Raw genomic sequence first — 27,410 nt, forward strand, 5'->3', positions numbered from 1 at the left:
TCCAATCTCCACCTCCTCATACCCTATGCAGCTCAAGGGCAATGAGCTTTGCAGACACACAGCAGGCAAGTCGATAAATCCATCTCCAGAGTGCTCCTTCCTGAGTGATCACCAGGTCCTGATGGGGCCCAGGCAGGGGAGGGGCTGTGGTCTGGGGATGAGGCGGAAGCAGAGGGCAGCCCAGGGAAGGGGCCTGGGTGTGCTGCACCTCAGTCAGGAGGAGAGGGGAAGCAGAACCTGTACAGAATGTGAGGTTATCCAGACCTCCCCTTTACAGGTGGAGAGACCAGGGCCCAGAGAGGGGAAGGGCAGGGAGAGCTGGCCAGAGCCAGCCTGTTCATGCATGAGCAGATTGTGCTCCTGGCCCAGTGCTGAGCACCACCCATGCCTACTGCCCCAGGCAGGGAGCAGACGCTGAGGGGGCTAAATGCCCAGCATCAGGGAGGTGGCAGTGCTGGGTTGGGGGCCCAGCGCCATCTTGACTCCACAGCCATGCAGTTCTGCCGGCAGTTCCTTGCAGGACTCTAAGGAGCCGTTCACACTTGTACTCACTGGAGAGATGCATGTTTACTATACATTGTCTGCCAAATGGCCTTGAGCAAAGGGCAGCCTTTTCTTTGGGCCAGTGGCAGGCCTACTTGGGGGTGCCTGGGCCCTGTGGCCAGCTCATTCAGTAATCTGCCTGGTCGGTTTTGAAACCTCTGGGCTAGGTTTCCCCACCCATTTAATATGAGACTGGGCGGGGCCCTGATTAAGGCTTGTGGCCACCATGGGGCGCTGAGCACTCACCTCAGGCACAGGGCCCACACGAGCAGGCTGGATAGGGAGGACAGGCCCTGGGGTGGCAGAATGAGCGAGCCCTGGCCCTCCTGGGTCTGTTTCCCTACCTCAGTGGGGACCATCGGTCATGCCCACCTCACCAGGCTGCAGGGCCCAGCAGGACAGGGTGAGTGCTCTTTGCGATGTGGGGGCCTGCTTTCCCAGGTGGTTGATTGTCATCTCACGTAATGGGGACACGTTTTCACCTGGTTGATGGGGCGAACCAGCCCCACAAACTGTGGAGGGTTGGGGGCTCTCTCTGCCACATAACCTCAGCCAAGGTTCCCCAGCTTCCTGGGGATGAGGATAGTATCTACTCCTAGAGTAGCAGGGAGGCTCCCGGGCTGGCACATCAAGCTTACGGCCCACACAAAAGTGCTCAGTGAACACTGGCTGCGTGACCAGGGGTCCTGAAAGAGCAGTCCTCACCATAGGGATCTAGGATGAGCCTGGGGTGCACTGCTGTGGGCGCTCCAGGGCCCTGAGGCACCTGTTGGCCAAAGTGTGTCCTGCAAAGGTCTGGCTGCGGGAGCTGCCTGAGCTTCGTGCTCTGTAACCTTGGACAAGTCCCTTCTCTCTGGGCCTCAGTTTCCTCCTCTGTAAAATGGGATAATTAAGAATTCAGACCATGGACCTAGAGGTACCTGGTCAAGCAAGGAGCCCAGAAGGCCGAGGTATATGAGGATTCCTAGACAAAGTCTCTGGCACAGTCTCTCGACCCCTCCCGTCACCCACGTGGCAGCACACACAATGTAACCGGCTTTAAATAAAGCATTTATTGATTAGTAGAAGCTTAAACAATTTGCATAATATTTTCAATACAATATATGGGAAGGATGGTTGAAAACCCCGAAAGAAGGCACTGGAGGAGAGTATCTCAAGACAAACCTTGTTGGTAGAAGAGGTTAGTGATGCATTTAAGATTAGGGCTGGGGGCAGGGACTGGAGGGTCCCTGAGCACCAGCCACCGATGCACACACATCTTGTGGGTCTAAGGCCTCGGCCCTGAAAAGCAGGTTTAGGGAAGGGAGGATGCAGGGCTGGGTAGGGCAGGAGAGGGGAACCCGGTCCAGGGGACCCTGGAGGGTATTAGTGTCTGCCCAGCCTGCCCTCCCTTGCAGTAGCAAGGGAAGGGGGGGGGGGCCTGTGAAGGCCAGTAGGTTCAGGCCCCTGGGGGGATGGGGGCTGCCCCAGTGGGGCTGCCTGGGCCTGACCCTCACCCCCAGGAACAAGAAGCTGAGGAAGAGAGCTAGGCCAGGCCCAGAAGGAACTCAAGGACATTTCAAAACGGGCCTGGAATTTTCAGGCCATAACCTCACCCCCAAATCCTCAGGGCCATCCACCATATCTTGGGGAGCCGAGGGAGCCCCACCCAGCTCCCTCAGGAGGCAGTGACTACCTTGGAGATGGCCCAAAGAGGACAGAACGCACAGTCTAGGAAACCCCTACCACCTTTCAACAGCCTGCCACTCTCCCCTCATCCTTCAGGCGCCAGCCCAAAGCATATGGGCGTAAAAGGGGCAGGACAAGCAGAGGGAATTCCAGAGACCCACAGATCCCAGACAAATCAGAGGAGACAGGCTGGGGCCGGGGGAGCAGGGGTTGGGCAGAGGCAAAGGCCCCTCTCTAGCTTCCAGCAACCCTCACGTCTGCATCTTGGCCTCCACCCAAATGTTCCCAACAATGTCTCCCCAGAGGTCATCTGCCTCCTTCCCATGGGGCACCTCCCCTCCACAGTCGAGCACATTCTCTGCCTTTCTCATTCCATCCCAGGCCTGCTGCTCCTACCCCCCCCCACCACCACCCCCAAATGAGGCAGCCCTATCCTCCCCCAGCATCAGTCTGGCTCAGCCTGAAGACCCCACTCCCTGCCCAGAAGTGGTCCTCCTATTCCAGGACACCCCCTCCTCCTCCACTGAGCACCTCCCCTCACCCATGTCGGGGAAAGTGAGGTCAGTGTCCACTCAGAAACTGGCCTTCCAGGCCCAGGTGGGAGGAGGGGAGAGGGGCCCATGGGTGGGGGCCTCACATTTGTCTTCCCAGTTCCAGTGAGCCCCTGGTGAGATGGAAGAGAATTCATTGGCTTTGAATCACAAAACTTGATGCTTTTATCTCCCTCTTTCCGAGAAGGATGGCAAGACCCATGTGGGAAATCGAGGCCACAGAAGAAGGGCAAGAAACAAGGGGTCCTGGGGACAGGCAGCCCTGGAGCTCCCCAGGCCCCTTCAGCTGTGCCCCAGCCCCAACACAGCAGGAAATCCCCAAAAGCAGACCCTGTGTCCAAGATCATCCAACAGAAAACGGGGCAATAAAGTGTTGACTGAACCCAATAAAGTGACTTGGGTGAGCCCTTCCCTGCCCAACCTCTGGAGGTGCCACCCCAGCCCTGCCCCTCCACACCCAGTAAGGCACAGATTTGGCGCCTCCCCGCCCAGCGCCAAGCCATGCCAGTGCCCTGGAGGAAGCGTCCTGGCGCCATGTCCAACAAAAGCACAAGGGCAGACGGGCCTAGAACTCGGTCTGCACCCCTGCACTGTCCTCGGTAGTCGTGTGGATGGGGGAGCAGCCACTGGGGTTTGACACCTGCTCCCCAGTCTCCTGGTCACTGGGCTTGGGAGGCTCATGGTCCGCAGCCTCTCCAGGTGGGAGATGCCAGAGGAGTGAGCTGGGCGGCGAGGAGGCCTCAGAGTCTGCCACTGGCTGGGGACTCTCCTGGGCAGGGGCCCCATTGAGCAAGGGGCCAGCCGGTGGGGGACTCTCAGCTTGCAGATTCTGGGCCAGCATGCCACGGGGCTCAGTGACACTGTCCAGGGATGCAGGTGACAGTGGCTCAGGGCTGGTCTCGAAGGGCAGCCCCATCTCCTCATCCTGGACCACGGATACCACCTGCTTGGCACGTCGTCGCTTCTCCGAGAGGGTGGCCGCTTCGGGGGCATCGGGGCAGGGGCTGCCATTGCCCCCAGTGCCATCACCACCGTACTCCTCACCCCAGTCGATGGGCGTGCCCTCGGCCAGGAGGTGCAGGTTGGGGTCACTGTTATGCATGACCATGCTGTCCCGGTACAGGTTGTGCTTCCTCTGCACGGCGGCCTCCTTCACAGCTGTGGGGCAGAGGGGAAGGGTCAGGCAGCTTCACACTGGGGCCACAGCAGTCACCATGTGGGACACTGAGCCCAACTTGACCCCCGTCATCTCCCTGAGACCTCTGACAGCCTGAGTGGGTGTCTGTGACTGGGACGTGACTTGTCCAGGCCTCACTGCTGGGAGGTGTGACCCTAACCCAGAGCCCATTGTTATCGGTCACCCATCTGACACTCCCAGCAGTGCCATGGACCCAAGAAGAGACTAAGGCAAGAGACTCAACACTACGCTCCTGAGGCCACACAGCTAAAAGTGGGCTTAACACAGCCCCATGGGTGTAAGTCTCGTGCTCTTCTTTGCACCTCAGGGACCGCACCACACTCCCCGCAATCATCTCCTGACAGTAATAACCAGCACCAACAGCCATGAGAGTCACTGCCACCCCCAGCTCCACAACTGGTCCTCCCAGCCCTCCCGGTGGGCAAGGCAGGCACATACCCTGCATGATGTCCTTCATGACGGTCTGCAGCACCACCTCCTCATATGTGTTCTCCACCAGGATGAACCTGGCAAAGTCCTCAAAGATCAGCTCCTGGAACCGGGGCAGCTCCTGCTCGGGCGGGGTAGGGGACAGAGAGAGAGGCAGAGGTCAGGGCTATTGGCTCCACCCCAACCCAGCCAGTCTCTCTAGGACCAGAGGTGGCAGCGGGCCAAGAGGCTGGAGCAGTCTGGGTGGGTGGGTACGTGGGGCGCTCACCGACTTGCAGGTGGGGGCCAGCTTCCTGAGCAAGAACGGGATGGTGATCTGCAGCAGCGCCTCCCGGAAGAACCTCTTCCGCACAGAGCTGCTGTCGTAGTCGTATTTCTGTGAGGAGGAAGGGCGCAGGGTCAGTGGGATCTGAAGCCAGAGCAGTAGGCGCCAACAGCCCCCAGCAGAGGTGGGAAGCCAGTGGTCTGATCTGAACGTCAGGGTCCTCATCTCTACAAGGGGGCCAGAGTGTCACCTCCTGACAGGGTCAGTGATCCTGGTGCCAACTCATGGACTGAGCTCAGGTCCAGCAGGGGCGGGGGGCACTCACCTTCAGCACCCGCTCCAGGATCCGCTGGATGGACTTGCACAGCTCCTCCTTGGTGGGCCCCTTCCCCAGCTCCTGGTGCAGGAGGGTCTCGAAGGTGTACACGGCGTTGTCCATTTGCTGCAGGGGACACCACAGAGCAGGTGAGCCCCAGAGTGATCACAGCCCTTTCCATCTGCCTCTAATGATCCTCAGTCAGGGCCCCCAGGCCCGCCACCCCCGCAATCACCCACCCCCTCACTCACCCACCAACCCCCTCACCCACACACCTCACTCACCCACCCCCTCACTCCTCACTTATGTACTGAGTGTCTATAATGTGCCTAGCATTGGGGCCAGTCCCTGCTTCAAAGAAACAGGAAATACAGGACCCTGTGGGAGCCTGCAGGAGGAGGCATGGGGGAGCAAGGGGAGCCTCCTAGGTGAACAGAGGGACAGGCGTTCCAAGCAGATGGGGAGCACAGGCAGAAGACCTGAGAGGACAGCGCCAGAGCCGAATGTGGCATGTAATGTGGCCGGTAGTGGGGCCCTGGGGGAAGGGCCTCTCCCTGGAGGATGGGGTGTGCTAGGGCAGCAGTGCGGGCCCACCTCACGCATGTGGATCTGGGCTCGCTGCTTAAACACCGATGTACTGGACACGTCGAAACGCTGCTGCAGCCCATCGAGCCGCAGCAGCTCCATCTTCTCGTAGCAGCTCTGCATCTTGATGGGGTGGTAGGCCAGCTGGGACAGCTTCTCCATGTACTACAGAGGGGTGGGACATGTGCGACCTGAATGGCCAGGCAGACCCAGAGACCGACACCTGCCTGGACCCTGGGACAGGAAGGACAAGGACCTGGAGGCAGGGGATTCATGGTCCCGGGCACATTTCCAGGCAGAGAAGCCGGCCTCATGTGGAGAGAAGGGTTCTTGTCCTCTCTCAGGTGCTGGATGACCATGGACAAGTTGGTCACCCTCTCTGAGCCTTGGTTTCCTCAGCCTCAGAATCGAGGGATAGTTTTTGATGCTCTCTAAAGGCCTTTCCAGTTCTCAAATTCTATGAGTATTATTGTCTCTGGACTCCCCAGTTTGGGGTGTGGAGAAGAGACTAAAATTACAGACTCAAACTCGGACAACTACGTGGGAATCCAGGCAGCCGGCAACCCCAACATGGGGCCTGTGGTAAGGCATTCACCCAGGTTATCAGGTGACTGAGGGCAAATGAGAGAGACAGTTCGTCTCCATTGGTGGGGTACACGACCTGGTATATATCGACTTAATTCTACCTTGTTAATGATATCACCCACACCTGAAGTTTGTCTTTCTTCCTTTCTTCCTTCCTCCCTCCCTCACTTCCTTCCCCATCCCTTCTCTGTTAAATTCTTTTATACTTTAACACCCTGCTTGGTTTATAAAGGCTGAGGGCAGGGGTAACATTCCTACTTTGCTCTAACTGTGGGGCCAACAGGACCTCCCACTTGGCTTGTGGACTCTACCTCTCTGCATACAGGTAAACGCCAGGAAGGAGAGGGCCTGACGGGCAGACCAGCCCCAAAGCCAGAGGCTCACCTCGCCCAGCTTGTCAATGCCGCCCTCGTTGATGACGTTCAGGTTCATGTCGGTGACCTCCTTGAAGAAGACGTCCCGTACCTCAGTGAAGCCCTGGCTGGTGGGCACCATCAGGGCCTCCAGGATGGATGGGATGTAGGGCTGGACGTGGTTCCGGACACACACCTCTGCCTTGGGGAGGATGAAGGCTACGCCCAGAGGGAGCCCAGGTTGGCAGAGGCTCCAGTGGGGTGGCAGGCAACCCCCAAGAGCACCTCCAGGCCATCCCAGAACCCCGGTGCTAGAGGCCTGATGTTATTGTTATTTTTATATATTGTTAATTCAATTGTCTGGAATTTCTATAACCTTGCTCTGTAGATGGTATAGAGCAAGGCCTCAAACCTTTTCAAAACTGTTCTTGCAAGCACTGTAGGAATGCACCAGGGCCGCTCCAGACCCAAGCACGCTGGAGGCTTGCAATGTTGTATTCTTTTTTAAATAAAACCACTGGTAACAACATTAGCAAGCTAAATGATTCTGGAGAAATATTTGATAAAGATAATAGATCCATGCAGTAAAAATAATTGGATATTCTGAGATTGGACCCTGGTATTTCTGAAACGGTGATGGCAAGAAAGAGGAAATGACTAGTCCAAAGGTGTCTGCCGCATTCTGCTTAGCTAGAGGTGGAGAAAAACTCAACCTAAAACAGTAAACAAAAAACCAAAACACTTTAGTGGATTCAGTGAGCGTCTTGGTTTTGCAAAAACTGCGCCAGGTCCTGTTCTGGAATGGTAGTGGGGCATGGCTCTGAGTAACTGTGTGAAAGGCCATCTTCCCTGTAGGCAGAGACCATCTCCAGGACATTCTGGTCAAGACATTGTTACTCAGGGGTTGTTCTGATATCCTCCCCCTCTGCCTGGCTGTTGTTCCACAAAATAAATGCCAACTCTCGGTCTCCTATCCAGCTCACAATGACTCCGACTAGGAGAGACTAACCCACAGGAAACGGCAAAATGTGCTATGGGTAACAAACAGCTAATGGATCCCATCTGGTTGGGAACAGAAAGGTGCATAAAGCGACCCGGAAAACTCAGACTTGTTGAAGTAAATCATGACAAAATTAAACTGATGTCTGCTAAAAATCACATGTGGTAAAATCTGATGAGCTAAAGATGAGCAGAAGGCTTAAACTTCCTTGACAAAAATTTACATCTTCAAAAGCCAGTCTGTGCAAAAGGGAAAAATGCAGAACAGAATGTCAAATTTTCATGGAATCTAGACTTTCTGGAGCCATGGAGGCTGAATGAGCCCCCAAAAGTATTTAAACTTTAAACCAAAAATATTCCCTGAATTCTTCTTAAACAATAATTTAGCTTAACTAGTAAAGAATGTCTGTCTTGAGCATTATGCTCTTTTAAGAACTATCTATATAGGATCCAACTGACAACAGCAACTGGAAAGGTTAAATAGGAACCTTAGCGGGCAGCAAGTTTATGTTAATGGGGAGGAACAACTCAGAAAAGGAGAATGAGAATGGTTGTACAACCTGAAGAATGTAATCAACGACACTGAATTAAACATGTAGAAACTTGGGGGGAAAAAAAAATCCAGCCTGTGGAAAGTGAATTGTAGAAATAATGGTCACAAAACAACTCAAGGGGTTGGAGGAACAACGGCTCAGATTTGATTTTGATTTTTAAGAACAAGCAGTGAGCCAACTCACTGCTATAAAATTTACATAGAAAAGAATTCCACCTGGTACAGGTCTTCATAGGGTGCGTGGGAGGTGCAAACAGTTAAGGCGCTCTGCTGCTAACCACAAGGTTGGAGGTTTGAGTCCACTCGGAGATGCCTCGGAAAAAAGGCCTGGCAATCTGCTTCAAAACTCAGCCATTGAAAACTCTATGGAGCACAGTTCTACTCTGACACACATGGGATCACCATGAGTCAGAAGTGACTTGACAACAACTAGTTTTGATAGGTCTCCTTGAGATAGAAATGAGCTCAGCCCTGGCCCCTGGAAGGCCCGTGCAATAACCACAGGCATGGCAGGTGCCCTGCCTACCTCGGATCTTGTTGGCCAGGTGCTCCTTGGAGGTAATGATCTGGTCCATGTCGGTGCGGATGACCGCTTCCATGGCCGGTCGGGCCAGCTGCAGCTTGGACAGCACTACCTCAAAGTGTTCCTTGGCCTGCTCATACACCATGCGGTACACAGCATCTGAGATCTGTGGGCAGAGCCACAGTGTCAGTGCCAGGGCTGAGAGCACCAGTACATCTGCAGAACCCCTGTCCCTACCCCCAGCTCCCAGGCCCACCCACCTGGATCCACTGCCGCAGTCGCTCCTGGGGTTTTCCCTTCAGCCGTGGGGCGAGCTCAGCCTTCAGCTCAGGGGCCAGCTCCTCCATCACCAGATTGCTCAGGATCTAGGAGGCACAAGTCGGGGCAGGCATTGGAGCATGTCCAGCTGGCATGTTCTTCTCTGCATTCCAGAAGCCCAGCCCCTTGAGCCCCCAAGTCTTCCCCAACTCCTCTGTGCGTGGCCCTTTGTTCTCTTTCTCCTGAGCCCATTCCCACAGGTCCCAAACTGATCTGCCTGGATGTCCTGCAGGATCCTCAGGAGTCCCACCTCAGGACCGTTGCACATGCTGCCTCCCTGCCTGTAATACTGTACCTCTCCCCCCATCCCCTTTTCCTGCAAGTGGAATTGTGTGTGTTTATTGGCTGAATGTGTTTCTCCTGCAGACACAGAGCTCCCTGAGAGCCAGGGCCATGTCCATCTTGTTCACAAGCCCAGGATAGGTGCTCGGTAAATGACTAAACAAAATAACAAACATCTCCACCTGGATGACCCTCCTGGGTCCCAACATATCCAAATCTGACTTTGCCATCTCCTTCCAAACCTGCAGCTCCCCAGAGCCTGTCTCTGTACCCAGCCCCACCCTCTAGGCCCTGAGTTCAAGCAGGATGCCTTCTGTAGCCCCCCTCTCTGGCCTCACCTGCACCTCATTCCCACACAGCATCTCCCAGGTGCCATACAGCTCCTTGGACTGGCGGTACATGCGGATGGCGTCTGTGAATGCGGGGCCCTCCACCTTGGAGTCCTCGGGGATCCCTGTCCAGGAGAGGGAGGGAGAGAGGAATCAGCACAATGGCCCAGGGACCTCCAAGACCCACTGACTGACCAAACCACACACACGCACACATGCATGCAAACGTGCTCACACACACGTGCGTGCTGCCTGGAGAGGTGGCTGTGACTCCTGCCACCCTTGCAATAATGGTAGCAGTCAGAGCTGCAGTGATAATAACAGCAATAATAAAACCCCACCTCCCCAACAAGGCAATCCTCCTTGCGTCCTCCTTATCTCCTTGGAATCTCCCAACCACCCCACCTCGTGGGCACTATTATTAACCCTACTTTACAGATGAAGAAACACACAAGTTCTGAGGTTAGGCCACTGGCTGAGGGTCACAAAGGCAGTAAATGGCACAGCAGGACTAGAAGCCACTCCACCCTCCTAGGGAAGGCCACCTAGCACTCAAGGGATGCTCCAGAGGCACCCAGAGATCCTCGTTCGGATCCTGTTTTCTCCCCTTACTTTCTAGATCAACGATCTGCAAATTTTTCCTGTAAATGGCCAAATAGTAAGTTTTTTTGGCTCTGCACGCCAGACATCTCTGTTGCAAAAACTACTCAACTCTGCGGTTGTAGCAAGAAAGCAGCCACAGACAATCCGTAAACAAATGGGTGTGGCTGAGTCCCAATAAAACTTTATTTACACAAATAAGTGGTGGGCCAAATTTGGCCTGAGGGCCATAGTTTGCTAAGCCTTGTTCTAGATCCTGGGACGCAATGGGCCTCAGTTTCCTCTTCTGAACAATGATCCCTGGCCTGGCCTCACACACCAACCGTGAGGCTCCATGGCTAAAGACAGGGCTGCAAACTATAAAGTCCAAGGTCAGGGCCCCAGTGCAGGCTCCCAGCCCTGTACCACATCACACTTTTTATTAGTAACTAGAGTGGTGAATCGGTTCATCCTGCCTCCCCTGCCAGGCACGGGCAGGCACAGGCTCTGTCTTGTTCACCACTGAGTTCCCAGTCAGGGCCTGGCATGGATTTTTGTTATTGGTGGTGGTGGTGTTCGTGGCCCAGATGATTCTACACCCCCGTGCCTCCCCCTCATGCCTACAACCCCCTCTCCCCTGTGGTGTCGAGGTGGATCAACGAGCAAGGCGTGAACCTCCAGACTGGGGGCTGGGGAGGCAAGCTACAGGAAGTTGCAAAATCCACTTGGAGAAGAATGTGGTAAAACACCACCGAGCCAGGCAGTGGACGGTCACCATGGCTGCGTGCCTCCGACCACTGCGTCCCAGGGCCGAGGGAAGAGGAAACCTCGACTCCCACTGCGATGACTACAGGCTGAGTCACCCCTGCAGGGAAAAAGCCCCTCTCTGGCAATGGGAAGCCCCTCCTTCCCCATGCAGGCTGACCATAGCAACCGCTGCCTATCAGAGCTGTAAGGGAGCTTCCTACTTGGGAAACCAAGGGCCAGCCCCCATCCCTGCTGTGGCTGGCTCCCTGTGGGCCACAAGAGGGTCTAACTCCTCTATTTCAGGGACCTGAGGTTAGGCAGAAGGGACAGAAACAGGGCAGGGATGCTCAGCAAGGCGGCATGTGGGCAAATGCAGCCCAGGCTCTCAGGAGGGGCATGTCTCCTAGAGACCGGCTTTTGCCTGGGAAACCCAGCCTGTCCCACATCAGGGATTTTCATTCTGCACGCAACAAGCCAGGTGTGCAGGGCAGGGTCCTCTTTCCAGGTGGCCGGAAGGTGAGGCAGAGGGCAGCCCAGCAGCAGCTACAGCTGGGCAGCCGGAAGGAGGCTGCTGGTGTCCCAGCCCTGGCTCTGACTGGCTAGACATGCAGCCTTGGGCCTATTCCTAAGTTCCTGTGCCCCTTGGGACCCTCTGTATTCTGCATGCTGAGCTGTCCAGTTTTACAAGGGTAAGAGCAACCCTCCTGAGCTCTTCCTGTGAGCCCAGCCCAGGCTGAAGCACTTCAGACCCACCCGCTCATTTAACCTCAAAACAACCCTGTGAGGGAGTGGCTATTCTTAGCCTCACTTTTCCTGATAAGGAAACGTGAGGCTCAGAGAGGCAAAGTTACTGGTTCAAGGACACACAGCTAGGGAATGGCAGCATCAGGGCCAGAACCAGGACCAGTGACTACAGCCAGACCCGGAGACTTTCTGCCCACAGTGTCCTAAAGCTCAGGCTGCTCAAGGAAAGCCACATTCCTCAGTCCTGACCAGCAGCAGAGGTGGGTCAGACTGGAAGAGGCCTTGACCTCACACCGCAGGTCCACAGTGAGAACTCCGCGCATTGCATCGGTGGCGGTGAGTGCCCCAGCTGCCTCTTGCCACCCCCAGCTGCTCTAGGAATGCAGGATATGACGGGCCTTGGGTCAAGCTGGCATCCACCCAGCTTGGCTTCCCTCCCCCACTCACCCCCTACTTCCTGGCAGCCCCCAGAGTGAGCAATTCCAGGCTTCACAAATTCCAGCCCCAGCCTCGGAGGCCAGAGTAAGCAGAGCTTTCCCACAGTCTTCAGGGTGGAGGAAGGGCCCACATCTAAAACCAGCCTTGTCAGCCCACCCTGGGGTGAGGGCTCCACCCTCAGCCAGAACACCTGCAGTCTCAGGATGCCCCTTCCTCCCCTGCCCCTGCACCCCAGGCCTGGCATCCCCTTCCTACCCATCGTACCCCACACCCAAGAGGCTTACCACAGCCTCCCGGTTGAGCACAGGCTATATACCAGGCTTTACCCAAACCACTCAGTTACTCTTCCCAATAACCCTATGAGGTTGAGATTATCAACCTCCCCGTTCTACACATGGGGACTGAAGGGTGGCTCTTCCCCACCTAGTCTGTCCCCAGTATCCCCTACCTTCCTTCTCCACCTGGCCTGGGTCATCCAACCAGGTTAGCCATTGCCACCAGCCTTGGACACCTGGAGAAGGTGAAGCTCAGCCAGGGAGGGAGGGAGGACAGAGGACGGGTGCCCTAGGCCAAGTTGCCAGGGCCCTGAGTGCCTCCGCCTCTGGGCACTACCCAGAGCCGCTGCGGACCTGGGAACAGGAGGCCCTTTGTGGGTGGGCAGGGCCCAGCCCAGGTGAAGGCAGGGCAGAGGTGGCTCTGGGGAGTTATGCAGACGGTCAGGTGAGCCGACTCACTGCTGCAGCCAGCCTGGCATCCAGGTGTTGGTGCCGACAGCATCTACCGCCTGTGGACTGATCAGACAGAGCTGGTGCCCGAGGCAAGACAGAACAGAGGACAGGGCAGGGGGTAGGGACAGCTGTCTCCCTCTCAGAGACCCTGAGGCCAAGTCACTAGGAAGGAAGTTCAGGATCGAGGACAGGGTTGTTCCTTCCCCAAGGGGAGAAAGACCTCCAATGCCCCACCTTCATCTTGGGGGACAACTGTAAACCTTTTTAATAAAACTCCTTAGAGCCCTCCCTGACCTGACCCCAGTCCCCCTTCAGTCCCATTTCAGATCACCCCCTCCCCACTTCAGGGTCTCCTGCAGTTCCTCCTCTATACTGTTTCTGCCTCAGGGACTCCCACCATGCTTCCTACTACCCATGTCTGGAACACTCTTCCCCTCTGCTCTCTGACTCTACATCCCTCAGGTCTCAGCAGAGCCCTCACCTTCTCAAGGGAGCCTGCCATGATCAACTCCCCCACAAAACACACACGCAAGGTTGGCCCCCCATACATGCACACACCCTCAAGGCTCCCTGGGGGGCTCCTGTCCAGCATGCAGCACAGCTGTGACACATCACCGCCAGCATCTTCATCTGTGTAACATATGTCTCCCCACCAGACTGCCGGCTGCATGAGGGCAGAGACCATGTCTTGCTGCCTTGTTGCATCCCCAGAGCCCAGCCCCAGGCCTGGCTTAGACACTAAAAATGTTTGTTGAATGAATGAATGAACTGGAGAGCCCTCATAACTTTACAGATGAGAACGAGGCCCTGAGGAAAAAAAGTAAAGCTCCTTGTAGGTTGGTAGTAAAGAAATAATGGCCAGTCTTTACTGAGTATTGAGTGGATCCTCGCTGTTAATCTCATAAACCTCCTAAAACACAGAAGGGATTATTATCCTCGTTTTACAGAGGTTTCAAGAAGTCAGTCAGTCTCCTAAGGTCATGATAAGGAGTCCTGGTGGCACAGTGGTTAAGATTTCAGCCTTGGAAACCCTATGGGGCAGTTCTACTCTATTATATAGGGTCACTATGAGTTGGAATTGACTCGATGGCAGGGATTTGCTAGGGTCATGTTGCTAGAAAGTTGCAGAATCAAGATTCAAACATAAGGACTATTCTGTGAACAATATCCCCAAGATTTTTCTGAGCAACACAGAACTACGTTTTCACAGAGGAAGAAGGTTAACGGTGGTATCATAATGGTTTCTTAGAAGAAAACTTAGAACAGTTCATAGAGCAGGGTTGCTATGCCACATTTGGCCACTAGGTATCATTACACACGTTACCCAGGTAAATAGCCCTCCCTGCATCCAGTGCCTGAATGTTGCTCACCATTGTTGCAGTGCCTGATACAATCCTGCAGGACAGCCTGCCACTTGCCCTGCTCGGCCTCCGTCATCATGCAGAAGTAGTAGTGACGTGCAGAAGGATGCCAGAGGATGAGAGGGAACTGTGTGGGGCACTTGAGGATGGGGGCAGTGCCCGATTTTGACGTGGTCCCTGTGAAAACAGCACCCACTGAGCAGCTGCCCATTGGGGTTTCCCTCAGCCAAAGGAGAGCAAGCAGTTGATCCCTCAGCCTCTGCTCTGAGGGGTAGGCTCAGGCTCACAGTTTGGTCTGTTCCAGGGTGACCAGCAGGTCACTCTTGCTGTGTCCTCCACAGCCTGGCTAAAGGAACCTCAGAATCCCACAGCCTCCATTTAGACCCTTTTCTTAGAGCCAGTAATACAGTAGCATCCACCTCCCTCTTAGGTAAGGTTCTAAATTCTACATGTAAGGCACACAGGGTCAGAGACCTCAGAGCTTCAAAGACCAAGCATTACCTTCTTGGGTTTCCCTTCAAAGCTCAACCATGGAGGCCAAGGTGTGGTTTAAATGTCCAAGTGGGAAGGGAGGAATGGGGAGCGGGGGTACAAAATAAATAAAAAGGGATTTTTTTTTTTCCTGTATTTTGTTGGCATGGATATTCAGGTTCCAGCAAGATAACTGGTCTTGTGTTGTGATCCCACCACTGTTCTATTAATAATACGAAAATAACTGTTCTTTGTGCCCAGCTCTGCATAGGCCCCTGGTGGATGCAGTGTTCACATCCCTTCATGGGATCTACACAACACCCCACGAGGTCAATGCTGAGTGTCTGTCTGCATTTGTGTAGATGCTGAAGAACTTGAGGGCCAGAGGGAGGAAGCAATATGCCCAAGAAGACATGGCACAAACACAGCCAGAGTTGGGACTGGAATCCAGGAATGTTGGAGTCCAGCCAAGCCCTCCACCACCATGGGGGCTTTACTCTCAAGTCCCAGTCTCAGGGCATAACCTGCCCCCAGCCAGCATCTCCCCTGCCCCTTAGTTGCTCTGGGATCATCTGAGGCAGATGTTCTTCTAGTTTAGGCTGCTGGGGAGTCTCAGACAGGGCGGGTGGAAACAGAATGTCTGAAATAACAACTCCTCACAAGTGCAGTGTTAACTTGGTGGTTTATAGAGCTGGATCACCTGGACTGACTTCTCCCAGGAGTCCCTCAAGAACTCTGGGAGGTGGGAAAGGAAGAGAGCAAGATCCCAGTTCCACAGCTGCAGAATACACAGCTTGGGAACCTGCAGGACTCAGGTGGGGTTCCACCCTGGTCCAGCCCCTAGTCACTGAGTGGCCTTGGGCAGACTCCTGCCTCTCACAGCTACAAGGCCTCCCCTTTGAGGTTCTGCTTGGTACCTGGTAACAACTCTAGGCCCATCTGGTCTTTCTGCAAACACAGAACTTGGAGCTCCAGGCTCAGGGCCTCCCCCTCCCCTGGCCAACACCCAGGGCCTGTGCAGGGCATCTCAGTCTGGAATGAGTGGTCCTTTACCTGGTAAGCAGTTGCCAACAAGCTCCAGGTACTGGTCGATGGAGGTGAGGATTTTGTAGCCTGCACTGTTGATGACAGCTCGGGGTGGGACCTGTCGCTCATAGGCCTAATGAGGGGATAAAAGAGATGGTTCCTAGGGGCTAAGGATGTAATCAAGCCCAAATCCCACTCCCAACTATGGTTTAGGGCCCCACTCAGTGTTGCCTGCATGGGGTGCGGTGAGGGGGGAGAGGTGGGGAGGATGAGGAGGGAGAGGAAGAGAGGGAAAAGAGGGAGGAGGAAAATTGACTACCATCATAACTGGAGATAGCATGGTATAGTGATCTAGACCCAGGCTCTGGACTCAAATCCTGGCTCCACTGAGTGCTATCAGGGTGATGCTAAAGTTAAAGTTCCTGAACGTCCTATGCCTCAGTTTCCTCATTTATAATACCAGGGTAATAGCAGTTCCTACAGGGCTGTGTCAGGATTGAGTGAGGTAATCCACAGAAAACATTTGGCATAGTGCCTGGAACACAGCAAGGACTCAATAAGCGTTGCTGAGGTTATTATTGTTATCATCATTACTGCTACTATTGTCTGTATTACTAGCAGCTACCACTAGCTGAGTGTTTATTACATATCAGACACTGTGCTAAGGGCATTGCATACTTCATTTCACAGAATTCTCTCAATCCAAGAGGTGGGAACTACTATTAGCCACAAGTTCACACAGCTGGTAAGCAGCAGAGTTAGGACATGAACCAGGTCTGTCTGCCTCCAGAGCCCAAACTCTTTGACCATTATCCTGAATTGCCCACCAACTTCTTAGGTTCTGAGTATCACATAAGTCTTTGCCCTTGGAGGAGAACAGGAATTAGATCTGGACCCTGCTTTTTTATACCAATGGTGAAAAAGCAGTTCCTCATATAGCAGGGCTGCAATGCTGCATCCTGCCACTAGCTGTCACTATTCAACACATCTCTTGAGAGTGGCTCAGAATCTTTAGGGCAATGATTCTTAAAGTGAGGTCTCCAGATCAGCAACATCAACATCACCCTGGAACTTCTGAGATATGCAAACTCTTGGTCCGACCCCAGACCTGAATCAGAAACTCAGGAGGCAGAGCCAATAGTCTGTTTCTTAACAAGGTGCTATCATTTGAGAACCACAGCCCTGGGGCATGAAGTTGCTCTTGACTTTAGTGTTGTTCTAACACTGGTTTGCCTTGAAACAGAGGAGACTCTGCTCTGGCTGCTCTGGAGAAACATTAGATAAGAGAAGAAATTCTGTTAGTGGCTCAACCAGGTGGGGTTCCCCCAAGGGCCCAAAGCAAAGATAAGAAACAATCCGCCCTTCTCAGACTCTTATCTAACAACAGCAGGGCAGGGGCTTATAAGGGAGGGATCAGAAAGGAAAAAGATAGGACCACAGCCCAGGGAGCAAGGCAAGAGGGCAGACATAACAGGGGTAAGCTGGGACAGGGAATGGCCAGACACATGTTTTCAACAGCTTACTCTGGCTACTGTAAGAGCAAGGATGGGAGGGGCCACAGGAAGCCCATGGAGGAAGAAGGCTGAGGTAGGAGGAGGGCAGGGCCCAGGGTGGTGGCAGAGGAGGGATCTGGAGGGACTTGAGATGACTGAGGAGGATGGATAGAACCTAGAGTTGGTTATGAGGGGAGAGACAGAGTCAAAGGTGACCTCAGGGAGCTGGGTGCCTGGACAGATGGAATGCAATTAGAAGAGGAAACCCAGGAGAGCAAGCAGGCTGGGAAAGTGCTGAGGCTTCGCTTTGGCCTTGATGACACCTCAAAGTTAGGGGCGAGAGGCATGCAGTGATTCAGGGGTGGGGGCATGCAGTGGTTTAGCAGTGGGGGCATGCAGTGATTTAGGGGTTGGGATGTACAGGGGGGTTCAGGGGTAGGGGGAGTGCAGTGATTTAGGGGTGGGGGTGTGCAAAGTCGTTTCGGGGTGGGGTGTGCAAAGTGGTTTAGGGGCAGGGGTGTGCGGTGATTTAGGGATGGGATGTGCAGTGATTTAGGGGTGGGGGCGTGCAGTGATTTAGGGGTGGGTGTGCAGTGATTTAGGGGTGGGCCTGTACAGTGGCTTAGGGGTGGGGGCATGCAGTGAATTAGGAGCAGAGTGTGCAATGATTTAGGGGTGGGGCGTGCAGTGGTTTGGGGTGGGGACATGCAGTGATCTAGGGGTGGGGCTGTACAGTGGTTTAGGTGTGTGGGCATGCAGTGAATTAGGAGTGGAGTGTGCAGTGGTTTAGGGGTGGGATGTGCAATGACTTAGGGGTGCGGCATGCAGTGGTTTAGGGGTTGGGGCATGCAGTGAATTACGAATGGAGTGTGCAGTGGTTTAGGGTGGGGGCATGTGCAGTGGTTTAGGGGCTCAGTCCTTGCTGCCCAGCCACTGGGGCTCACCACTTTGTTCTCGTAGAGCACCAGGCCATAGTTGTGGGGCACAAGGCTGAAGCGGTTCCTCCACTTCTTATTGTCCTCCTGGTACTGGAAGAGGTTCCCAGAAAAGATGATGCGCTCCTCCAGTGGCACCTGGGGAGAAAAGAGGGCAGAGAATGAGACCCAGGATCCCCCGTTGTCTGGGGGGAGGGGACAGGGTCCCTAAGAAAGCGACTGCCCAGCCAGCAGCACCTGCTCCCTCACCCCTGCCAGGCCCCTGCTTGGGGGCACCCTTCACCTGGATCTCACTTCGTCTCACTAAGGCCTCTGTGGCACGGCTGCATTGCACCCATTTGGCAGATGAAGAAAGTGGGGCAGAGTAGTGAAGGGCTTTCCCTGGGTCCAGGTGGGGCAGTAGTGATGCCAGGACCTGAATCCAGGCCAGGCACAGCAATGCAGGACCCAGGCAGGACTAGGGACATGCACTCTGCCCTGGCCACAGGCAGGCAAGGCTCCATGGAAAGTCAGGGTGGGTCTGTGAGCTTTCTCCGCTTCCCCCTCCACTGCATCGTGGGTGCAGGCAGTCATTCCAGCGGGAGCAGACACACAGAGCCAGGAGTGCAGAGGCCCAGCGCCTGTACTCCGTGACCCATGGGCACATCTCTCCCTGGCTCTGGGCCTCAGTTCCCTCTGGGGCTCCGAAAGCTTGAACAAGATAGCCCTGATCCGGGTGATGGCACAGGGGGCCTCAGTCTGAGGTGTCTGACATTTGACCAGTGTCCTGGTGACGAGAGTGGGCTCCAGAAACACCCAGACCTTCCTGCAAAGCCCTCGCTCTGCCTCTGAATCCCAGTGTGACTTCAGCCTGTCACATCACCTCTGTGAGCCTCATTTTCCCGTCTCTAAAATGGGGACAGTGACAGAACTGACTTGGTCGAGTTACTGTGAGGATTCCGTGAGGTGGCATGTGTAAACATCCCAGGCACTCAGCCCCATACGTGGGAGCCGCCATAACCACTGCTGTGGTCACTCAGAGTCTGTGTCACAGTCTCCCAGCTCTGTGGATCACTTATGGGGGCAGGGGAGGGGGGCTTCGAGCTGGCACTAGCAGCATCCATCCCATGAAGCACTTCCAGAGAGCACAATCACGGGGAAGTGTCTGGAAAGGAGATACAGATGCCACAATGGGCACAGGCTTGCTCCTGGGTGGGAGGGATTTCGGGGAGTCTAGTGCTCCTTGCTGCTTCTCAGCAGGTTCTAATTGTTCTACAATAAACATGGTGCTTTTTCCAGAAAGAAATATTTTAGCATACATAATAATGGGAGAACTTATTTTAATTGTGCCTAAGCCTGGAGCCCTGGTGGTGCAGTGGTTAAAAGCTAACTAAGGCTGCTAACCAAAACACTGGCAGTTTGAAATCACCAGTCGCTCCTTGGAAACCCTACGGGGCAGTTCTGCTCTGTCCTATAGGGTCACTATGAGTCGGAATCAACTCGATGGCAATGGATTTGGAAACCTGCCTGGCTTCTTCACCCTGCTTCTGGGTCTCCCTAGTAGATAGCGTCAGGTGTGAGGGGCCCCTCTGCAAGACCCCCTCAAGCCACACTCCAGACACGTCTTGACACTCAGTGCCCTTCACATGCCCCTACCCCCACGCCGTGCTCCCTCCCGCTACTCCAGGGGAAACGACAAAACATTCTTGGAAAACGAGAGCCATTGTACTCAAACAATAGGACCCCAGCACTGCTTCCTACCCAGGGGTAAAAATAGAGCTGGCTTTACCCAAGCTCCCCCCACCTACACACACACACACACACACACACACACACACAGAGCTGGCTTTACTCAAGCTCCCCCCACCTACACACACACACACACACACACACACACACAGAGCTGGCTTTACCCAAGCTCCCCCCACCTACACACACACACACAGAGCTGGCTTTACCCAAGCTCCCCCCATCTACAACATACACACAGACACACACACACAGAGAGAGAGAGAGAGCTGGCTTTACCCAAGCTCCCCCCACCTACCACACACACACACTCACACACACACACACACAGCTGGCTTTACCCAAGTCACCAAGCTGCTGTGCAGGAGTCTATATTTAGATCCAAGGCCTACGCAAAACCCAGCCCTCAAATCCCCCCTTTTCTAGAAAGAACAGAAGTCTTCTGGCACCCTAGTAAGAGCCCCCTTCCCCAGGCTTCTCCAGGCTTAGGGGCAGGAACCCTTAACCATGCCTGCCCCCGGGGAGGCTGTGCAGACCTGAGTTCACTGCCCTGGCAGAGTCAAGCTCAGCAACCCCCCTGAGTCTACCCCCAGATCCTTGGGCAGCTCCTAATGGGTGTTTGGTTTTATTTTTAAAACTTTCAAATGGCAGAGTCGTGTTTCGATTGGAAGGCCTGCAGGAAATGAAACGGAAGCCGGCAGCTCAGGCAAAATATTTGAGAATCTGCAGAGCTCTCTCAGAGGCCGCAGTGGGAATCTTTGGTGGGTGGTGCAATGGTCCGAGCAAAGGTCCTGGGACCAGACAACCAGGGTGACAGTCCCGGCTCCCCACACACACCATGGGAGCCTAGACAAGCGATTCCACCTGTCTGAGCCTCAGTTTCCACGTCTGTGAATTGGACACTGTCATAGTACCTCGCACAGAGGGGAGTCGTGAGAGCTAAATGAATGGTGCTCAAAACAACCGCTGTTGCAGCTGCTGGCATTCTTATCACTTCTAGATGCATGCCCTGGGTTAGATGCCTTTCCATGGGTGAACTTCTTTTAAAAATTGTTTGGTGATGCCATTTTTTTTCACTAATGGAATGGATGCTGAATCACTGATGGTTGGTAGTTTTTTATTATTTGAAAAAATGAGGTGCCAACTGCAAGTGAGACGTATCAGTTTCATGGTCCATGAAGCATATCACACATGTGGGACATATCAGTCCCATGGCACATCACCCTTCCTGGTTACACTTGAGCCATAAAATATCTTACTCAACTTTCCACAAATACACGTGAAATACTATACAAACACTACACTTGCTGCACATAATCGGTATCAGTCTGACCGAGAGTGGGCCATATTGGTGCCATGTTCCAGGAAGCACACACGTGGGACATCAGTGGTCCCACAGCCTAGGAAGTGCATCACAAACTGTTTTCATCCCCAAAATAACTCATTTACTTGAATATTTCTGAATGTCGGTAACTCTACCTTCCCGATAACACAAAGGAAATAGTAGACATACTTGCAAGCCTTATCTCTCTGTACAGAAGCCAAAAGACACAAAAGTTTCACACGATTACTCCTCCGGGAAGTATCTCCTCATACGAATGGCTCTCAACACTCAAATGTGGCACAAATCAACTTCCTTGTTTTTTAAGCAGTTGCACCAGTGTCCGTCAGGACACCAGAACTTACTAAAATGGCTCAAATGCTTGCCAATAAACCTCCAGGGGCGGAAAATGTAACACCAGCATATATATCCCATGGTCCATGAAAGGGGTAACATCATGATGGTCAGTTTCCCGAGTGGAAGAATGGGACCAACTACCCCTACTTCTCAGGGATTATGGGTGATTCTATTTTACTAATCTTGCTTATGCATTACTTTCTCCTTCTCTACAATGAATATGTACCCCTAGCGAGCATTAGAGGTGTGGCTAACGCAGGTCAGCCCCTCCCCACTTCTGTCTTGGGTTATTGGGACCTGGGCTGCTTGTGACATTTCTGTTCCTGTAGGGGAGTGGTTCTGGCCCTGCCCACTGGAAGCAGCTCACCTGGGCTGGGTCCAAGGCCTCGTTTCCTACCACATAGGTATGTACCTGCCAGATACCTGGGCCAGGCCACTCCCCTGGGCACCTGGGGCCCCCTCAGCCGTCACTGGGCTGGGTAGTTATCATGACACCAGGGGAACAGACAGACTTTTCTGGGTCCAGACTCAAAGGTGTGTGTGATGCTCTCTCTCAGAGGCCAGGGCACACAGCCCTGACCTTCCCTCCTCCCTAGGCCAGCTGAGGATCCTAGCAGAAAGGGCCCGAGGCTAGGAACCTGGTTCTGGTCCTGCCTCCAGCATCCTGAGAAGCCACCCAAACACTCAGCTCCGGGCCTTTGCACATCCTGTTCCCTCACTCAGGTATTCTCTTCTCCCAACAAATGCTTCCTCAACTGCCAGGTCCCCAGCCTAGATGGCTCTTCTTCTAGGAAGCCCTCCTGGACCACCAGGATGAGGTCAGGTCCTCCCGTCTGCATCCACCCTGTCAACTCCTCCCAGCTCATAATTAATTGTGAGAGTCTGAGGCCAGCAAGGGCAGAGTGGCCCCAGCACCCGACCTAACACATTCAATGCATGTGTCCTTGGCCATGGGTCTGCCCGTCTCTCTCTTCAGGGTAATTCTTCAGTCTCGTCCGCAAAGATTTCCCTCCAGAAAGACCCTGGGGCTCGTTCCAGCCTTATGAGCAGCTCTCCTGTCTGAGCTAATGACTGCTGATCCTCCAGCTGGGAAAATGCCGGCGTGTAACAAATCCTCAAAGCCAGGTCAAGTGCTGGCTGGCTCTGAAAGAAGCTGTTTTTATTCCCACCCCTTTGGTCTCAGGGTAAACGGCACATTTTCAGTCACTTGGTATTTGGAAAGGGTGGGAGGAGTGAAATGAAGTCAACCCTCCCAATCTAAAGCCTTCACAGCCATTCTTTCTGCTGTCTCCCCTGCCCACCCCCACCCTCACACACACATACAATGCCCCTGCCCAAACCATTCCCCTTCCTGAAAGACTTTCCCCATAATCCTGTCTGGCTTTTAGAGTTCATGAAATCCCCACCCCCTCCACAAAGCTGTTCTGACAACTCTGGCCCATGATGACTGTTTTCTTCTCTGAATGCCATTTTACAGACAGCAAAACTGAGGCTCAGAGAGATGAAATCACTTGTCTGAGGTTACCCAGCAACTCAGGACTCAAGCTTCCATGCAGATAACACTACCTGCTCCCCTCTTACAATGTGTCATTTATTCTCTCACCAAATACTCCCAGCCCTGTGAAGGAGGTACCCATTTGCCAGATGAGGAGACTGAGGCTTGGAGGCTGAACCAAGCCACCAGCTAATAAGAGGATTTGAACCCAGGTTCACCTGAGTTTCCCATCAGACCACGGGGTCCCTGAGGGCAGGTACTGTGTCCAGCAGAGGGAGGCACTTAGGAGCCCACAGTGCGGGTACAGCCTCCATCCCTCCTCAATGGCCTCCAGCACCTTGAAGCCTGAGCACAGGGCGACCTGGGCAACTGGGAGGACATGAACAGGACTGGGTGGGGGAAGTGTGGCAGCCCACCAATCATGGATATTCAGCCACTAATGACCCCAAGAACCAGCACCAGGGCCACCAAAATGATGTGGTTTGGATCCCACTTTTAGAGGGACCGGTTTGGCCTGTCAGAGAGAAGAAGTGGGTGCTCTGCACAGGGGCCACTCTAGGGCCAGGGCACCTGCAGAGGAGGTGAGGCTGGTACCCTTCCTCCTCATCACCTTTCTCTCTGCCACCAGCCTGGCTACCCAGAGGGCAGAGGGTGAAGGTCACTGAGAAGGAATGACCCCAGCCCCAGGACATGTGGTACCCTTAATCAGGACTTCCATGGGGCTGATGAGTGGCAGGACCGTGCACCACCCCAGGGAGCAAGGGCTGGCCTTTCACCCCACATCCGCAGACCCAGGACCACAGGTTCCAGCTGGGGGATCAGAGCCCACCTGTGCTGCTAAAACATCCTTACCTCCTCTGCACCATTCCTGCCCCCCAGTCCCATGCTGGGGCCTATGCTGACCCGCAGGCTATAGCCAGGCAGTGTCCTATCCTTCCCTGGACAAACATTTACTGGGCAAATATACTATTACTGCAATAACAGGACAATGATGACAGCAACAGCCAAAACTCACTGAGCACCTTCCCTGCTCTCAGATATTTAATCTTCACAACCACCCTCTCAAGAAGGTGTCCTCATCCCCATTTTATAGAGGAGTATACTGAAGCTCTCTCAGGTGAGGTAATTTGCTCACAGGCACACAGCCTATAAGAGGAGGATCTGGGCTTGAACCCACAGCTGTCAGACTCCAGAGCCCTAGCTCTGATGACAAAGAGGTTCAACTGGGGGAGAGTCACCCGCAGTGATGAAGGGGCTGGGCGGGGTCCTTAGAGACCACTACAGCACAACACGAGCCTGGCTCGGCACCTCTCACCTTGCGCCAGAGGAGCTGGGCCTGTGGCATGCCTGTGGCCTCGATCTCATGGCGCATGCTGTTGAAGAGAGCGACGCCATACTGGTCCTCGTAGAAATGGAGGAACTCTGTCAGGATCTTCTCGGTTTTGTCTGAAAAGGAAGAACAGGCACATGAGGTCTTCATGGTTACTGAGGTGCATCCACCCTCCCCTCAGGGAGGGGGCACCACACCAACAAAGCCTGAAATTCCTGCATGTAAAACGGTTTGCACGAGCTGCTCGCTTGCATCTGCGTCGCATTTCCAGCCAGAGTCATGCATTTCCTGCACACACATTATCCCACGCTACTTAACCAACAGCCTTGGAAAAAGGTGAACCACCCAACAGGGAAATTGCCAAAGAGAAAACATGAAAAGCCAACAGACAAATGAAAAGATGCTCAGCCTCATTAATAATCAAATACCTGAAACCTAGACTGAGATTCCACGCTCCGCCTTCAGAATGGCCAAGATTAAAAAGGCTGACGATACCAAGGGCTGGTGAGGATGTGGAAACCAGGTCCTCTTACCCAGAGCTGCAATACTGTAAGTTGGGACAGCCTTTTCGGAGGGTGATGGGCAGCGGCATGCACAATTTTAGGGGTGCACACTGAACCCGCTGATGCTCAGCTCACCTCTAAGAATCTACCCCATGGAACAACTCGAAGGAGAATACGGAGGTGTGTAGGCACTGAGGCAATCACTGGAAACAACCTAAATGTGCATCTGTAGGAGATGGTTCAGTAAGTAACGGTTCACCCATAGCTTGTCGCCATCGAGTCGATTCTGACTTACAGCGAAGCTATAAGACAGAACAGAATTGCCTCATAGGATTTCCAAGGTTGTAATCTTTACGGAAGCAGACTGCCACATCTTACTCCTGTGGAGTGGCTGGTGGGTTTGAACTGCTGACCTTTCCGTTAGCAGCCAAATGCTCAGTCACTGCGCCACCAGGGCTCCTTCCCTCAGGACAGTAAAAAGATTGAGAGGAATCTACGTGTACCAACAAAGGGAAGGTGTCCACCCTGTGTTAAGTAAACAAAAGCAAGTTACAGAATCACATGGAGAATATCACTTCATTTGAAAACTTATTCCTGTTTGTGTATATAAATTACTTACTCTTGGACACTTAGAGAAAAAGGTCCAGAAGGCAGCACGCCAGACTCCTACAAGTGGGACTCCTGGCTGTGGGGCTGCAGACTGCAGAGTGGATTTCATTTTTGGCTTTAATTACTTTTATAGTGTTTGAGTTATTTTATAAGCATGATTCCTTCTATAATTAAAAATAAACATTCTAAAATTAACTCATCTACCAAGCTGTCAACTTTTTCCGCTTTCACTGCCCTTTTGCTTCGCTCTTCTGCTGAAGCGGTTTCTGAACAGGGAGGTGAGCACTGTGGCTTCCAGAGCGAGCCCACCACATACCAGGTGCTCGTACAGCATCCCTACTTACAGATGATGAAACTGAGGCCCAGAGAGGGACAGGATCCACGATGAGGGGGCCTTCTCAGTTCTGGTCCTGAGAAGCTGCAGCCTGAGTCTTCACCTGGGGTCTGTACTGGCTTACCACACAGCTCCCTTCTCGGGCCTCGGTTTCCCCCCGTCTGCACAGCAAGAGGGCTGGGCTCAATGATGGACAGGCCCTGCCATCTCTGACAGTCTTGGATTCCGGATTTTGAGGACCTGGTCCTTCCTCAAATGGGAAAGTGTTGGCATGACCTCCCACCTCAAAGTGGATGGTCTCCTGGTACCAAGGGCACTCAGCTAGGATGGCATCTCATTTAACTCTCTCAATAGCTCTGTGAGGTAAAGGCTGATGTTATCCCCACTTTAAAAAAAAAAAAAGTTGACATCGAGTTGATTCCAACCCGTGCACGGAGTTGAACCATGCTTCACAGGGTTTTCAAGGTTGGAACAGCCAACCTTTCAGTCAGTAGCTGAGCACTGTTCTGAAATATGTGTTGTAGATCCTAAGCTCTATGCCCATGGTTATGATCCCATTTGGGAATGGGTTGTCTTTGTTATGTTAATGAGGGAGGATTAATGTAGGGTGTATCTTGAGTCAATCCCCTTTGAGACATAAAAGAGATTGAACAAGTGAGCAGAGCAGAGATGGGGGAAGGCACATGCCAAGCCACATGAAGACGGCCCAGGAGCAGAAGCTCAAAGAGACAAGGACCTTCCTCAGACCCAACAGAGAAAGGAGGCCTTCCCCTAGAGCTGGCACCCTGGATTCAGACTTCTAGCTTCCTAAACTATGAGAAAATAAATTTGTTTGTTAAAGCCACCCATTTATGGTATTTCTGTTATAGCAGCACTGGATAACTGAGACAAGCACTTAACCATGTGCACCGCCCGGGACTCCTCTTTACAGAGGAGGAAATGAGACCCAGAGAGGTGAAGTCTCTGGCACAAGGTCACACAGCTAGTGGGCGGCAGAGCTGGGATGAAGTCCTGGGCCCAGCCAGGAGGCAGCACCTGGGGAGGAAGGCTGAGAGCCCTGCCACAGCCCACAGACACAGCAAGGGCATCCCCAAGGTCTAGGCTGAACCTGAACCTTCTGATGTTTGCCCCTGCCCCACTCCCAGCCTCGGTGAGGGGATGGGGCATTTACTCTGTAGGGCATCTCTGCCCCTAGATCCCTCTAAGGCCAGATTCTGATTTGGGGAAGGAAGGGGAGAACAAATGAGGTATTTGCTTTGAATGTCTATTTTTCAAAAACCAGAGACCATGGGAATTGTTTTGAAAAAGTGACAAGGCAGGGTGGGGGTAGGGTAATGACTTGGGCCAAAAAGAGGAAACAGAATAGCAGAGGACAATAATATTGACCATCATCGTAATCATCATTAGAATAGCTACCATTTATTGAGTGTTAATCCCCAACCAGGAGTCGCTGGGTGGTGCAAACAGTTAACTCCTCAACTGCTAACCAAAAGGTTGGAGGTTTCGGCCCACCCAGAGGCTCTTTGGAAGAAAGACCTGGTGACCTACTTCATAAGCCATTGAAAACCCTATGAAGCACAGTTCTCCTCTGACACACATGGGTGCCATGAGTCAGAGCTGATTCTAAGGCCAGTCCTCAGGCAAGTTTTACAAGCATGACTCCAAAGGATCTTCATGAAAACCCCAGGGAGTCAGTGTTCAGTGTTCTTGTTTT

The 27,410-nt window shown here is 53.5% G+C and overlaps 1 protein-coding gene and 1 non-coding gene across 3 annotated transcripts in view; both read right to left on the reverse strand.

Moving 5' to 3' along the window:
* Positions 1 to 1,576: 1,576 nt before the first annotated feature.
* Positions 1,577 to 27,410, reverse strand: part of NIBAN2 (niban apoptosis regulator 2) — a 56,816-nt gene continuing 30,982 nt past the window's right edge. The window contains exons 2-14 of one of the 2 annotated variants that reach the window (XM_004375690.2): positions 24,236 to 24,366; positions 18,029 to 18,157; positions 15,619 to 15,724; positions 14,104 to 14,271; positions 9,507 to 9,622; positions 8,829 to 8,933; positions 8,572 to 8,734; positions 6,525 to 6,712; positions 5,565 to 5,720; positions 4,980 to 5,096; positions 4,658 to 4,765; positions 4,399 to 4,510; positions 1,577 to 3,920 (exon numbers count right to left, since the gene is read on the reverse strand). In XM_004375690.2, coding sequence (XP_004375747.1) covers positions 3,328 to 3,920; positions 4,399 to 4,510; positions 4,658 to 4,765; positions 4,980 to 5,096; positions 5,565 to 5,720; positions 6,525 to 6,712; positions 8,572 to 8,734; positions 8,829 to 8,933; positions 9,507 to 9,622; positions 14,104 to 14,271; positions 15,619 to 15,724; positions 18,029 to 18,157; positions 24,236 to 24,366 — 2,192 coding nt within the window. In that variant the 3' untranslated portion in view covers positions 1,577 to 3,327. The remainder of the gene's footprint in view (positions 3,921 to 4,398; positions 4,511 to 4,657; positions 4,766 to 4,979; positions 5,097 to 5,564; positions 5,721 to 6,524; positions 6,713 to 8,571; positions 8,735 to 8,828; positions 8,934 to 9,506; positions 9,623 to 14,103; positions 14,272 to 15,618; positions 15,725 to 18,028; positions 18,158 to 24,235; positions 24,367 to 27,410) is intronic. The other variant, XM_023730761.1, reaches the window with a different exon arrangement.
* Positions 6,848 to 6,983, reverse strand: LOC111820461 (small nucleolar RNA SNORA9). Its single transcript, XR_002824010.1, has one exon. It is a non-coding gene; the product is annotated as a small nucleolar RNA SNORA9 (small nucleolar RNA).

The sequence above is a fragment of the Trichechus manatus genome, unplaced genomic scaffold, assembly GCF_000243295.1.
Source record: "Trichechus manatus latirostris isolate Lorelei unplaced genomic scaffold, TriManLat1.0 scaffold00038, whole genome shotgun sequence".
Taxonomy (NCBI): Eukaryota; Metazoa; Chordata; class Mammalia; order Sirenia; family Trichechidae; genus Trichechus; species Trichechus manatus.